Below are 16,232 nucleotides of genomic sequence, written 5' to 3'. Positions count from 1 at the left end.
AGTATACACATCCAAACGCAAGAATTTCCAAACTCCAAAATGTGACATAAAATTAAATTTAAAGCACGCCATGTTAGCCAAAACACCACATGATGAGTAGGAAAACATGAGACAAATGAAAGTCATTTCATTTTAGTGCAAAAGGTGTACATCTCTCCCAGGTAAGAAACATTAACAAGAGGGAGCAAATAAATAAATAAATAAATAAATAAATAAATAAAACAAACGAGTCTTGCAATTTATTCATGTATGCCTATGACTACATTTACAGTCCAGCATTGTTTTCAGTGATCTACATTCTTAAAGGGTTCTTTAAGAAAATGGTTCTATAGGATCACGAACACTCAAAAGAACCCTTTACATGACCAAAAGGTTCTTCAGACTGAGACAGTGCAGAGAATACACGGTTGGTGGTTCTATATAAAAGGTTACTTCTATTGTTACAGTATCAAGCTTCTAAAAATAAAATGATCCTTTTGAGTGCTACATAGAATCATTCAAAATGGTTCTGTATAGAACCTTTTATAGCACATGTTCCATCAATCTGAAGAACCCTTTCTTATATAGAACCATTTTCTTTATTACCCTTGAAGCACCATCTTTTTATGAGCACAATGTTTCTGAAAGCGTTCAGTTTCACTTCTTAATTTATCAGTTTGCACGTCACTTTTCTCAGCCACTGCTTCATACTCCGGCATTCGGCCCCGGCCATGATACACTAGCCCTTGCCCTGAGCATCCACTGCATTCGAAGAAGGACCAATTTGGTCACCTCTCCCTTGGTTCTTGGGTTTTCTCGCGATCCACAAATATTTACTAGTCCACCATGTTAAGTGATGTCCCAGCCGCCACAGACACCAATGGAGGAAGCCAAATTTTTTTCCTGAGATCTGCTTTAACGTGGGTGTGTCGTCAGACATTCAAGCGTATTCTTTGTGGAAAGGAAATTACATCATTGTGGACAGGCTGGAAGGCAGGCAAAGATATTAAAGAGGAAAAGAGGTGGTGTTCATAAAAGAGCTGCAGTCAGTTTCAACTAAAACACTAGGTTGTAAGCGCTGAATTATTTTATGCATTGCTTCAGTCTAGTGTGTTAACTTAAAGCAGTAATGAGAACATCACACATTGGTTACTTTTCACCTGTGTAGGAGTCCAAAGTATTACATTTTGCAAAAGAAAGCAACACACTGTCCATCCCAGCAAGGACTGTTTCCCACCATCATTAACAGCGGCAAAGCATGATTCTGATACGCATCTTAAAAACTACACACTTTGTACATTTCTCTTACATTTATTACTGGTTCTCTTTGCAACAAACAACTCACGTCATCAAGAAGCAACAGGGTTTCAGAAATGCAGAAGTGCCACAATTTGTCCACTTACATGTTTACTTAGTTTATAGAGCAATCAAAAGTCTAGATACAACCACTAATTTTCAGCACCATTATGTATTAGACCGATATTACCCTTTGGTCGAATACATAAATTATAATGAGATTAATCTATTAAGCATCTTAAAGACTTAAGTGGTTTGCGACATATTCAAATTACATGGTGATGCATTACACAACATGTACTTAAATGAGTTTTTTACATATTTTACATACTGCAACATCACATTTCCCTGCTATCAGCCAACACAACCTCAAAGCCTGAAGCTGAACTCCTCATTTCAAGAATATTTAAGACTAGCGATGGAATTTCTTGTTGACTGGGCATAACGTGAGTGTCACGCTCTCAGATGGCAGTTGTAGTGACGTTGCCCAAGGCATCACAGCACCAAGACCATCTTAAAAGTAGTAGAATTTTATTCCAGATTGATAAAGGGCTACATAAATCAGCAAGGCAAATCTATGGACCTATAAAAATGCTCAAATAAAGCTGAAATTGTGGTGCTTCAGACACTACAATCCATGTCTGTAACTAATAAACCAGTCAGGTATGACAACTTTAATTAGTATTCTTATCTATTCAACTATGATATTCTTAAAGCAACAGTGTGTTAAATAATAAAAGTGAACTTTGTTGTCTTGCGCAGGCCTATGGGTTAGTCACGTGCATTAGAAGTGGGGAAATAAGCCCTCTAGTGAACCAAAATCAATTCACAAGTGATCCCTCCCCGTTCATGTTACTGTCAAGGATGTTTGACAAAATATATTCAATATAATTTACACAACCCCTGACCTGGGGTATAAAAATAAGAGGACTGAACCAACGAAACTTGGCTCAACAAACTCCGTATTAAAACGGCCTATAAATAATGGAAAAATGCATTTAAAAAAAATAAAACTGATGTATGTTAGCATTAGTGACGCACTGAAACAAAAACTTCCTGTGCGATACCAAAATTCAAGACGTACTTGGCTGAAAACCAAAACTGAAAAAAAACTTTTTTTTTTTTTTTTTAAATATGCCTTTTTATTTATCGCTGTGGTCAACAGAAAACCTCACACCTCCAAAACGAGATAAGGAAAAGAAATTAAACTTAATGCAAGTCGATGGAACCAGACTTTTTTTTCCAAGGAATTTTTGGCTGTTTCTTTTGGTTTATTCTTCATGAAATTTACACACAATATAAAGGATAATACATGGAATAAATGCAAATAAGGTTTTCTTACAACATGCTTTTGAATAAGCTTACTACACAGAAAAAAGGTAATAAAGAAAATACATTGTTTATAAAATCTGCTTAAGAAGACTAAACTGAGCTTTGAGAAATGTACCTAACATTAATGTACTACAATTCGTACAGTATGTAGGCCACAGAATGTGTTAGCATTCCTTTCTACTTCCGTTTTGCTCTGTATCGAGCAGGATGTGTTGGTATGACCCTCTCAATATTTGGCATGAATGGCGAGTACCCACTGCTTGTCTCATCTTCCCTTGTAGAACCATGTAATAGCTCCATGCAGATGACTTCTGTTGATCTGCTGCAGCTCAAATTGTTTGAATGTGTCTGTGCTGACTGGGGCAGGACAGTGAAGGGGGGGGGGGGGTGTATTATTTTTTTAAAATCAGTTTCTCATTTAATACTTCCTTGTTGTCCTGGTTCCTGTCTGCTTATATTTCTTTAATTTTTGTCTGTTTTGGATGAAAACAAACTGCCCATGTTACTGTCTGTGGATAAAATGTCTAGTAAAGTTTCAAGATGACCATTCACTCCTCAGTCAACATATGGAAACCAAGCTTCCAAAACAGCCTTTTTTAAAAGTGTTTTTATGCCACCAAACCAGCATATTTACATAAATCCACTTTCAGTCTACAGCAGTTTAACTCCACGTTTTCACATTAAGGTTATAATGTGTGTTTGAGCCCAGATCGCCTTTTTTAATGAGGAGCAATACAGGCCAGACAGAACCAAGGCCATTTGCATATAGTCTTAAAAAAGGTAACAAGAACAGCCAGTTTAACTCTATGGGATAAAAGGTGAAATTAACTATTAAAAGTGCTATAAATGGTTGTTAACATTAAATATTTCATTAACCATTTTAGCTCTTTATTAGAGAAACATTCACTCACCTCCCACTGCATGTGAGCTGGGATATTTCTGATCTGCAGTTTACAGCTCCTGAGAGAGAGAAAGAGAGTGAGAGGTCACTAAGACGAGGTCAATAAATGACATACATTACTAAGCAACTCATAAGAAGTCAGTAGCACAGAATGTAGAATTAATAGCAATTAAACAACTTTTACAAAAGCCACTTTGCTCCTCAAATGATTAAGAAAATGTTTTTAGAATAGCCGAAAAAAAATGATCAGTTTTAGTTCCAAGATGAGGTGCACATGTAGAGAATCAAAACTGAGCTTTCACCATGAAGGTTCTGAAAAAAGGGAGTTCGTACCGACCCAGTATAGTTCTCATTTGCGAGACAACAGATGTACTTCATTGTGTAACTGAAGCGACTTGGCATGGGAAATCATTTTGTGCTACTGTTGAATATTTATAATACGTCATTATTCCAGATCAGTGTGTCGGTCAGTATTGTTTACCCCATATAAAATCTGGTCTTAAGTCTACAGTGATTGTTAAAGGAAAATAAAAAAAAGAAAAAAAAAAGAAAAAAAATAGCCATCACCACGACTACTGAAAAAGTGCACATTCAGACAAAAATAAATAAATAAATAAAACACTAACCCTCTAATTTATACCTAGACTATTAAAGTGGTTCATCAGATCTACCTTTAAAAAAAAGCCAATTAGTGTACCGATGTAAAATTTCTCTCTCGCCCAGTGCACCAAGTATAAGGTTAAGCTGTACAAACATGGTCAATTTATACAATATACATAAAAATGCATCCTCTTTCAAACAAATTACTTGGCATAATGCAGATGCAAGTGTTCAGGGTATCATACTTTGTCAGATACTATTATTTTAAAACAAGTAAACCTATGCAATCAGGGCACTAATCAATGTCGCTACAAATCAGAGGAAAAATTTGGGCATCAGTTATCAACAGAACAGGCCCAAGATATGGCTTAAAAGTCAGGCTCTACATTTCAGAACCTGTGCAACACAGTGTTAGACATTGCTGGATGATAGTGATACATTACTCATTTTCTCTCATATGTTAAAATAATATCTAAACTATTAAGCTATATTAATATGCTGAAACACAGAGGGAAAGACATGCCAGAACAACTTCAGATATTTCACCATTTTAATTTTTTTATTCACACAACTACATAAAATGGTGCGTACTTCAAATATATTTCCACTTCTCTTGCTATTTTAGTAATACAGTGTAATACTGAAGTAAAACTTTTTTTATTTACTCTGAAATTCAGTGGTCTTCCACAAAAGAGGTAAAGAGGAATGGGAAGGGGAGGGGCTTATGTTACAGACAAATCCATGATCAAATGGCAGGGCTTTTTCCCCCCATGAAGTCTGTTTTTTGAGGAGATTAGCGCTGGGAGAGAACACTACTGATTTTTAGTTTTAGCAGTGCTGATGGATAAACTTAATGAATGCATGTCCTTTCCTGGGTGATTCACAGCGTTTTGAAATAAGGCAAAAGTACATAACTAAATTAGGACATTCCCTTTCTGGAAATAACTCTGATTTACATTTTCAAATGCTGTGCAACATTCCCTTTGGAGCAGTTTTAAGCGAAAGAAAACAGACCAGTCAAAGCAAGCTAAGTGTGTAGGGCACCAGGGCTGCCAACTCTCATGCACTTGCCATGAGACTCGCACAATTAGGTCTAATCTCACGCTCCACAATCACATCCTTATATGAACAGCCTGAAAGTTGATTAATCTACAAATTCATGATGTTTCCCCACTACTGCTTATTGTTCACTTACTGGAAACACTCTGGACCAGCAATGACCACTTGCTTGAATAAGAAAAGGCTAGTTACTAGCTAGTCAGTCACTGCCAGTCCGTGTGTGTTGTAGATCAGTGCAGTGTGATGCATGAACTGTTTTCAGAGAGAAGAGAAAAATCATCACTAACATAAACGGACAAGAACTGAAGGAAAAAACAAAAGGTAAATAAGTCAGTGAGCAGTCATGACTGCACAGTTTATGCTGCAAAATGACAACGGTTCTGTCTTACAAGCCAAGCAGGGCAAAAAGTTGGCTCTCTACTTAGTTTCACTGTGTACCTGCACCCAATAGCAGCACCAGATCTGCCGCTTTGGGTGGGCACTACAAATTTGAGGGTGGACCAAACTTTGCTCTCGCAGACAAATTTTCACCACTTCTTGCACAGCTTCACTCTCGCAGGCAAACTCGTACAGCGTATCGCGCACGGACCTGCGACCTCTTTCGTATATTAAACATTTATTCTCCCTCACGTTTCCTCGCACGTCGTGTGTCATATTAGGCACTTCATAGAGACCGAACATAACTTATTAACTGAGGTGATTGCTACACTGCTACTAATATAGGTTCTGTGAAGATACATTTTTGTTCATCAAGGTACAAGCAATGGAAAGGTACCCTCAGAGGTACACCAGTAGTCTTAAGGTCCAATAGTGTACTTTAGGTTTTTCCCAGGGAAAAAGCACATTTGTACCTTTCCACCTAAACCTAATGTTTTAAACAGAGCAATAAAATAAAAAGTCTGGAGACGAGACAGGGTGTGTGGAGTCAACTTAAATGTCCTTTGATTGGATTATGGTACAATTATCTTCCCTAAATAAAAGGCACTGAGATGTACCCTTGAGAGTATCACCCCAGTGACAAGAGGGGTGGTACTCAAGAGTCATTCAAACATGACAGTAGGAAATAAACTTGAGCAAGAGACACCCACTCAGAAGTTGATCAAAGCACAAAAATATAAAGTTTGGTATTTTAAAAGAAAATAATGTGTATCTATTGCTTTGCACACAGGACCAATTTATGCCTTACAATACCATGCTGGATAAGCATTTAACTCTAACTGGTCTGGGTTCTATTTTCTCTGTAATTGGACTGTATTTTGTCCTCATTAGAGCAGGCTGACCAGTTCAGCAGACCACTAGTCAGCTCTGAACAAAATCAGAGCATTGTCTTTATTCAAATATCACAAGTCAATGTGACAGCATTATTTTGAGTAATAAAAAAAAATTACATAAAAATAATCAAACTGCACCAACATTAAAATAAACAGATATATAAAATATAATTTATGTAGCACTGACATAGAAACAGATCTAAAAAAGGTACAACTTCATTTTAGTTGCATTAGAGATGGTTTCTTTGGCTCTACATATACATTAAAAAAATTGTTGGACCAAACACCACCCCCTGCCCCCCCACCCAACCTGAACACTGTCAAATCTATGCCCGCCGTCTCCAAACGCCTCCAACCTCCAGGCTTGCTGAAATCTCACTAACAAAAATAAGAGTTGGCAGCCCCACAAAATTGATTTAACTTCATATTTGCATTTGAATAATAATATATGATGCATATAAACTCAACTTCACTGACTTTGAAAGTCACTAAAAATATGGCCATTACATGTGTAGATTACAGGATCTGTGTTGCTTGAATGCAACTATGAAGCTGAGCTTGCACATCATGCTTGCTCCATTGCTTAAGGACAGCCTTCAAATACGTCAGCTTCTCAGAAGACCCTTGACCTGATACGACAACAGAACGCGGTGGAATCATGAACTGGCATTTTAAGGAATAAAAGCCATAAAAACAGAGGAAGAAGCAAAAGGAAAACAATGGCTAGCTAGCTACTCTTTTCTATATCTTAGACACCTTACAAAGACTTCCTACAGCATTTAATATCAGTAAATATCGGTTTATGGACATGCCAAGTTAAATCATGGTACCATGACAAAGCAAAGCAGTTTGAATCTATGATGCATACATTTTTAAGGATTTCATGGTGCTCACCATGCAGGGCAACATGCATGCACACCATGTGATGCTATAAATAAAATAAAATAAAATACATTTTAACTTTTCTTTTCCTTTACCCCCCCCCCCCTTCCTTTGACTTATACATTTTATTTGCTTTCCTGGCTAGTTTTATGACCATTGACCACTCTCTTGCAAGGCCTTCGGTAAAAATAATAGCAAGCATGGCTCATTAAAAATTCACAAAAGATTTAATATAAGATTAAGATACGAGAATAAGATTTACCAATCTAATTTTTAATACAAGAAAAACAAATAGCTGGCTAGCCAACACTGTAAACATGCTAATACCAAAAGGTTTGAAACTTAAACCGTGTGACAAACACAGTTTTTAATTTCTGGACTGGTTAAAGTTTTGGGCAAAGCTATAACAGCACAGTTGACCCAATTTAATTGAGAATAATAGTGGCTATGGATGGCAGGCTCTCCTGCTTTAAGCTAGAGCATTTTCAAGTCTGTCGTACAATAGCTCACGCTCCAGTTACGTACATGTGTACATTTGAGCAGTCGGCTTAACAGGACTCCAAAGTTCACACTGTGTTTCCACATTTCCACCAACATCTACTGAACACACAGGAGCCAATATGCACAACATGGGACAAGAACAGGGCTTCACTCACAGTTCATAAGAACTTCCTTTGAGAACAAACCATACCGTGAACATTGAGGGGAAAGGAAAAAAAAAAAAAAAAAAAAAAAAAAAAACAATCCGTCAGGTCAGCAAGTCTGATGAAAGCTACCAGCTAGCATCTCAAACACACCCAAACAAAGGCCTGTTCAACTACGGCAAAAATAATCACTGCAATTTTTTGTGATACTGCTACAACCACTAATTGACTAACTGTGACTAGGACACGCCGATAGTCTCGGAGCACCCTGCAGAAAGGCCCGTGATTTGTCAAGCCGCGTGAACATGTGATTTGTCAGAATGCTCAGAGGACACAACAGGAACATGCGACATTAGTCAGCACACTTCTTCACACAACAAAGAGCCCTACCATTCTTTAGCATGATGATCTGATGTGTAGTCATTTTTACAACTGAGCGTGCCTGATTGTGAGGAATGCACTGCACTGTTCTTCATTTAATTGAAACAGCCAAAATCATGTCTGATTCATATAGAAATGAAGCTAAAATAATGCAGATGACACCGATTTTCCTATAAAATGTGCTGCAGCACATTAGTCACCAAAATGTTGAGTTTTACATATATACACTTTAACAAACCAATTGTTGAAGTATACAGTAGTCTATATAAACATTTTAGTTTTATGTTTAATTTTATTTATACGTGAAGGTGTGTGCATGCAAAAGTGTGTGCTGTGGAAATTGCCTTAAATTTATAAAATATACTTATTGGCAAATAAAAAAAAAAAAGGTCCTTCCTTCAAGTTAGGACTGTCGCTGCTGCCCATTGCTTATCTATTTGAAATGTATGGCAGTGTAACTGGCCAGAGTATTGCCCTAGAAGAAAAAAGGCCTTAATTTTTAAAAAAAATTTTTTTTTTTTATATATATAAATGCAGCCATCTAAACCCTCTGAAATTACAATATGGACAGAGAATAAGAGAAAACAAAACAGTGCACTCCTTACTATACATTGGACATACACAGTACACTAAAATCACCACTCTTCCAGCATTAACTGTTTAAAACGGCCATTAAAATAATTTTTCCCCCAAGGAAACTAGTAGGAATGGCATGCTTTTCCAGCCCCAGCCTGTATTACAGTGGGAATGCATTATGGAATGTTCCTCTCCAGTGGATTAACCTATAGGAGCGAGAGGGGTGTGTGCACAGGGAGGGGATTGAGGGGAGGTTTTTAGTGCCCCATTTCAGGGCAACAGAGTCCCCTTCTGCCCCCAGTGGGTGGGGCTTGGTTACTATAGTGACAGGTTAGCCTACACACAGGAATTGTGTGTGTGTGTGTTTGCCGTGTAACTGGTTCTTACGTAGCGGAAGAGGAGGGCATTTTTATGGACTCTTAAATCCAACAGATATTCGACAACTGTGTGTGTGTGTGTCGCACTGGTGAGGGTGGTGGTAGATAAGAGACCCAACATAACAGCAATTGCACATACATGTGGTATAATAAAGCCTATATGAAAGTCTACAATGAAATACTTAGATTTTGCTTATTTGGATGAGGCTATAATCCGCATTGAGTGTCAATCAGTCTAATAAAATACTGTTAAACACAATGCACTCAAATGTGCTATATTTTAATGTAACCTTGTACAGTATCAAACCTCAAGAGCAAACAATGCAACAAATCTAAAAATCAAACCTAATTCACCATATCAATATTTACCACCATCAAAAAAGCAAACATCTCAAACACTAATTGTGCACACAATTTCAAAAACAGCCACAAAAGCTTAAATGACCAAAAACAATCAGCATTCGACCCATAATGGTGACTAAATGGCATCACATGGAAGCAACATAAAGCACCTCAAACGATTTTCAAGAAGACTCATCATAAATTCACAGACACAGAATACAAGTCAGGTTCGTTCATTGTTCGGTTTAACTTTTAAATGACTCACCCTAGGTCAGTTTTCACAAAGCCTACACCCCTTTCCAGTGACTAGCAACGAACAAACTTCTCAGAATCTGCTGAATTGGATCCGATAGGTCCAGAAAGCCGTCCCTGTCCATGCTCTATTTAATTCTAATTCTTGTTTTTCTTAACTACTTTGTTAGAATCTTGTGACCATTCACAGACCTAGGATCTGCTGCCACGTTAAGGGGTTGACCACGTTTCTCCATTTCATTAGCAAACCTTTGCTAATCAAAGTTGCCCATACAATGGTAAAGTCTTTGGAATGTGGAACTGCTGCAGACCCCTTTCCTACATACTTCTTGCTGTTGAGGCCCCATTTCATGCCCCCCACCCCCATTCTCTCTCACACACACACAGAGCAAAAAAACAGCCATTTACTCCATCCAGGAGGACCCAGTGAAAGAAGGGGGGGGGAGAAAAAAAAAAAAAAAAAAAAAAAAAAAAAAAAATCCCCACAGTAGTTAACTTCTAAAGACCAGCACAGCTTTAAGCAGACTCCACTCTATGCATGCACTCACACTCAAGGCTGAACCATGACCTTTGCTCACATTTTCATATTAGTACATTTAACACCACCCTTTTCAGCAGCCATAGTAACAATTTTAATAATAAAAAAAAGTGTAATCGTGTAAATATTTGTCAAATTTTTAAAAAGTAGCATAATGAAGGAGGCTACCATGTTTCACTGCTCACTCCACACCAAGCCATCTACAGACATCTCCTCCATAGTCAAGTTCCCATGAAGGAGCTTCACACAAATTACTTCGCTTTACACACACAGCGAAGCGTGAGCTGCGGGCTGTACCCTACAAAAACTCGTCATGGCTACGTGTGGGTATTTGTGGCGGAGTGGGCAGACCCTCGCATACTCCCAGGAAGGAACGCAACCTAACTCCCAGCATGCATCTCACTGTACTTTGTTCTTACTGGCTGAACATTCAAACCCACTTTACATACATGACCCCTGACTTGGCATTCAGGCAGGCCTCTACATTAATGTCACTGCTCGCACACAGACCTGGCTTACATTAGGCCTTGATTTTACCGCTGTAGCGGATGGGAAAATTTATAACCAAGACTGGAACCATTTACACAGTTTTACGTAATTCATACTGGGTTAGCTGAGCCTTTTTAAAAGGTGCACTATAATAATATCAGTTAGCAGTGTATCTGGACAAGACATGCCTGCCATCCTATTGGTAAAATAGGTTATTAAGATATTTTAGAATTGATGTGTTACTAATAACCACAAAAAAGCCAAACATTTAGCTGTGTGCCCTTACAGAAAAGCCACATGCATTTCATACGTTATGTGAAGAAAAAAAAAATAAAAATAAAAAAACGTTGAGTAAACAGTGCAGCAATGACTGATCACGTTATGCCCTGAAATTGTATACACCGTCACGTTTTTCACGTGATCACACCTGTCCTAAAATGCGTGAATTTACGTGATTACATGTGATGACGTAGAAATCTATTCCAACGTATAACCATAAAAACTCCTAATATAAAAAGTGCAAATAAATACATCGTGATTTAAAAAATAAAAATAAAAAAAAATAATAATGCGCATCACATGAAAAGTTAGCATGTGGAAATGACGTGGGAGGCGTTAAAAATAAAAAACACGATTTTTCTGTTAAAGGTTCGTTTATTTTTTTGCGCTTTTCATGCCGTTTTTACACGCTATGAGCTTTTAACGGAGGCCTTCTTCGTCACCCTTTTACACTCCTGAACATATGAGTGAGGCGTGTCGCTTGTCGGTGTATCCATGGGATTTCTACCTCAGGAACAGAAAACATTTGCGTTTCCATTCGACACGTAATGCACACGTACGTGTGCCGATTTGTGAGATCAAGAATAAAGTCGTAATTAAAAGCAACATTACAGAATGTGCTTCTGGGGTGTTGAACGCGGAAATTGGGCCTGGTGCAGATTTACTTGGAGGCTGACATGACGTGATGAGGAATATTCACACAGGAACACACCCGAATCACTCACGTGAGAAACGTGTCGTGTAGCGGTTTTTTTGTCCGAAATTCGTATTCGCTCTGCAGGCCGCCGTGCTGAGAGTGGTTAGCGTGGCAGGTCAGCGGTCGAGCTGAACGATATCGCTTATCAGAACTGAATGACTGAGGGCCCTGGAGCCGCTTGTTCGTGACTAGGCCTCGAACCTGAGGAGTCCATCTCGTGAGGAGGAGGAGGAGTGAGACAGAGTGAGAGACAGAATGAGAGAGAGAGATAGAGAGAAAGAAAAGGAGGGGGGGGCTACAAGAAGCAGTTCCTTTGTAAATGGACGCCACGCAAAGCCTGGCCTTGAGCCTCACGCTCACGTTGCCCGTTTTCTACAGGCCTGTAGGTCTTGCAGGGACAGTCCAAGTAATTTTGAACGTACACAGCGCCTTCGGTCGCACGTCTGCTTTGTGAATGGAGGACGGATGGTGCGTTTTGAAGTGCGCTACACACAGGCCTCATCCGCGAGCAACACAAAAGATGGGCCTGTTGTAGCTACAGTTCCACCTAATGCCACCTTGTTGCCCACACAGCTGAAATACTCGCTCAGAAAATTTTACAGAGAGAAATCGAGCCTAACTGACGGTTAGTTTGGTTATAAATAGACGGAAAAGCACTGCTTTTGCAGCCATTACTGGGAACACAAGGGTGGGGCTAAATCTACGAAGAAATTTAAATGTGACACAGGCATAAGACAATGGGCAGCAGTCATACTGTAGACACGGGAGAGATGACAGACTCACTTAACTTTTAAATTAATTCACTTTTAATTAGACTTACCTTTGCCGTTTGGGGACCGAGTGCTCCACCTCTAGAAGTTTCCCGTGGAGTTCTACTTTTCCTGGAAAGGAGATGACCAATTTTACCAGTTAAAAGCTGAGGGTGAACTGCAAGTCCTGTAAATATATCTAGAACGTGTTGAGCGAGGAGCTGCTTTAATGGAAGGGTGTGATTTTTTTTTTTTATTTATTTAATTTGAAAATTATGTAAAAATAAAACTTAAAAGGGATTCTGTCCACACGTTGTACCACTAAAATAGCTCAATTCGAGGAATAAATCCCCCTTAAAAATCAGAAAGGGAATCCACGCCGATTCCTGGAGGTTAAACATGGAAGACAAAGTTGTCCCTCCGCCTGCAAGCAGGCCTCAGCGAGCTCGGCGACCCAATGGGCTTGAATAGGGAGAACCGAGGCGAAGGGTCTTCCGAGCCCGGAGAAACCCACACATGTAAAGCCCTGTTGTGGTGAAACTGGCTCAGTGGATTTCCGGAAGAATGCTTTGTGTTTATTAAGGTAGATTTTCGCGTGGCCTCTGTGCCACCAACACAACACAGCCACCTGGTGTGACAGCGACAAAGTGGTCCAGTTTGAGCTTGAGGCTTCCAAGCCGAGGGGGACGCTTAGTAAATCTTGGCCCTACTTACACGGTCCAAAAGTACCGAGGGGGACGTGAAAATGTAAAAAGCGGAATGAGTGGGGACAGACTTGCTCGAGTTGGGCTGCTCTGGACACACACACACACACACACACACACACACACACAGAGCGTGTAGCTCAAACTGGCTTCACGGTCGAGTTTTGAATTTAAACTGATTTTTACACTTGTTTGACTCTGTTGCTCACAGAGAGAGAGAGAGAACAAAGCGGCTTTAATGGGTTGACGCTGTGCGTTCGCCGGAAGAGAAAAGAGCCGCTTGTATATCCTCGGCGTGGAAAACCGGTGGGTTTTTTTTTTTTTAATAAATCCAAAGGAGGAGTGTAGTCGGCATACATTCGCTGACTTAGGTACCAATCACTCCCTCCGTGCAGGCTCTCGGCTCTGGAGCATGCAGCGTGCCGCGTTACACCTTTTACTGGGAGCTCTCCCCTCACTAGATTAAACAAAGTCTCCACTCTCACCTGAAAGAGTGTCGATGGCCTTCATCGCTATCTTTTCGTCAGGGCAGTCCACGAACGCGTAGCCACTTTTGACCAGAAACGGAGCGCTGAAAGGGATCTTCCACTGCTCGAAGATAGTTTCCAAGTCCAGCGCGCTCGCCTGCTCGCTCACGTTGCCGATGTAGAGCTTATTCATGTTGCTCGCATGCGGGGGAAAAAACAGAGAGAGAGAGAGCGCGAGCGCGCGTCCGTGTTGCAGAGAGCAGCCCTCGGATGGGCAGCGTTTGGAGAGAAAGCGCACTATCGCCTCGCTGAGCGGAGGGGCTGGGAGGGCTCTCCCTCACTCCGAGCTGAGCCGAGCTGCTGGATATTTGATGGACGGGATCTCCGCGCGTGCTCCCTTCTCCCCTCTTCTCTTTCTCTCTCTCGCTCGCTCGCTCGCTCGCTCTCTCTCCCGGTACGCCGAGGGCTCGAAGGGGGGAGGGAAAAAGAGTGAAACTACTTTTTTCGTTGTCTTTCTCGCCCGAGCTTCTTTGGCGGCGCGAGTGAAAATGTCACACATTAATGTAGCACCGCCTCCAAATAAAACCGAGAAAAGGGGAAAGGGGGGCGACACCCTCGGCTATTGCGCTTTTCTTCTGCTTTTTTTGAATGAGCCACGTGTTCAAACTACAAATCAAGCCGCGCACGTGAAGTCCCGGTTTGCTCAGTTAAGTGTTGGACTTATTGGGGGGGGTGGCACAGGAGAGATTTGGGGTGGGGACAGAGAGAGAGAGAGAGAGAGAGAGAGCTGGGTAAAACCTGGCTACGTGCACGCAGGGATTCCGTGCGAACTCGCTGTGGTGTTCACTAGTATCGCTTTCCGTGCACTTCTTTTCCTCCCCCTTTCCGCCGCCTTGCCTCCTGATTGGCTGGCGGCAAGCTAGTAACGAGAGTAACTCATAGTACGAGCAGCCGCAGCCGTGCCTATGGTCGTCTGCTGTATAGGGGGCTGAGGGGGAGGGTCTGCCATTCATAAAGCACAAGAAGCGTGCTGTGCTCTTTCTGTGGTCTATACAGCATGGAAGCCATGCCACTCAGCCTCCTCTAGCACGAACTCGACCTTCTACACGGGCGAGGTGGCGTATTGACCCACCACGTTTACTCTTCTTACATGTCTGGCTCTTCTGCCGTGTGCACAGCCCGCTGGACTGATCACCCTGGTGCCCAGCAGCTGAGCTGTGTGGTGTATATGTAGTGTGGTGTGGCGGAGTAGCCGGCTGTCTAACGCCGTTTTACCTGCGCCGTGTGTGTGTTTTACTGTAACTCCACACCGCGCCCCCGTGTAACTGTCCAACAAAAGGATTTCTACGCTTCCGGTGCCTAAACGAAAGAGGAGGGTCGTGTGAAACATGGAGGAGACGCAATGGCGAGGCTGCTTTAGGGCGGGCCTTGTCCACACACACACAGCGAGCACAGGCCTCTACATCTGCCCATACGTCGTGCCATCGTGTGTTCAAGATGCAAGGATGGCCACAGCCCCCGAAATGTGCCTGTTTCTCTGAAAAACACGAGTCGAGTGTTTCTTACACCGCCAGGCCGCTGTGTTACAGTCCCAGTTACCCTGAACTGCTGCAGCACCGCGCTCACTGCTGCTGTTCTGAGACAAACACTGGGCTCCTCAAAGAACTTTCCTTCGGCCAGGTTTTTTTATTTTTTAATCATGGCAGTCTAAATGGAAGAAGTCGCCAGAAATAAAGCGTTTGAGACTCTGATAAGTCATAACAGCGCGGTTTACTTCTGTTCTGAAATCAGTGCCCTTCTACAAAATCAGATGTTTTGAAGACACATGGGCCCATTTTTACAGATATTTTGCTGTGTGTACACGCAGCCTACATGTATCCCCCTCGCCCACAGTCAGGCACACACATATATCATGAACACACTGGGGTCCGCGATCAGCCTGGGGTGGTCCTGTGATGGAGATATTCTCCCTCAGGTGCTCAGTTCCGTCGGAATTCACCCGCGGATACCGCCAGCCGTTGGTAATAATCACAGCGTGACTGTAAATCAAGCTGCTCCTCTCTGAACGCATGGGGCCTGGATGTCATGAGTGCACACACAACCAAAATACTACAGTAGGACGGCTCGCATGTGACTCTCTGATTGGTCGGTGTGATCGTCCAATCAGAGACCGCTCCTCTCCCCTTACTACTCGCGCGCGGCTTTTCATTCATTGGTTTGCCTTCAGCCGCGGCTCGGTACGAAATGTGGCCGCGAAAAAACCCACGGCCGCTGGAGGAGAAGACGAGCTCGCTGCTTAAACTGTGAGAGCGGCGCGTTTCGGTGACCAGAGGAGCCTCTTCGTTCACGTTTCTGCTCCAGATTTTTTAATGAGAATCTAGAGGTATGTCTGTCGCACGGGAAGCGTCCTTTGGTAG

General features: G+C 41.5%; 1 protein-coding gene across 2 annotated transcripts in view; it reads right to left on the bottom strand.

The window, feature by feature from the left end:
- Window positions 1-14,514, bottom strand: part of igf2bp3 (insulin-like growth factor 2 mRNA binding protein 3) — a 29,079-nt gene extending 14,565 nt beyond the window's left edge. Inside the window, exons 1-3 of one of the 2 annotated variants that reach the window (XM_037535236.1) lie at window positions 13,834-14,514; window positions 12,716-12,776; window positions 3,519-3,567 (exon numbers count right to left, since the gene is read on the bottom strand). In XM_037535236.1, the coding sequence (XP_037391133.1) occupies window positions 3,519-3,567; window positions 12,716-12,776; window positions 13,834-14,008 (285 nt within the window). In that variant the 5' untranslated portion in view covers window positions 14,009-14,514. The remainder of the gene's footprint in view (window positions 1-3,518; window positions 3,568-12,715; window positions 12,777-13,833) is intronic. The other variant, XM_017693874.2, reaches the window with a different exon arrangement.
- Between the last annotated feature and the right edge of the window lie 1,718 nt (window positions 14,515-16,232).

Source organism: Pygocentrus nattereri, chromosome 27, assembly GCF_015220715.1.
Source record: "Pygocentrus nattereri isolate fPygNat1 chromosome 27, fPygNat1.pri, whole genome shotgun sequence".
Lineage (NCBI taxonomy): Eukaryota > Metazoa > Chordata > Actinopteri > Characiformes > Serrasalmidae > Pygocentrus > Pygocentrus nattereri.
Note: the sequence above shows the minus strand (reverse complement) of the source record. Positions and strands in the feature narration are given on the sequence as shown.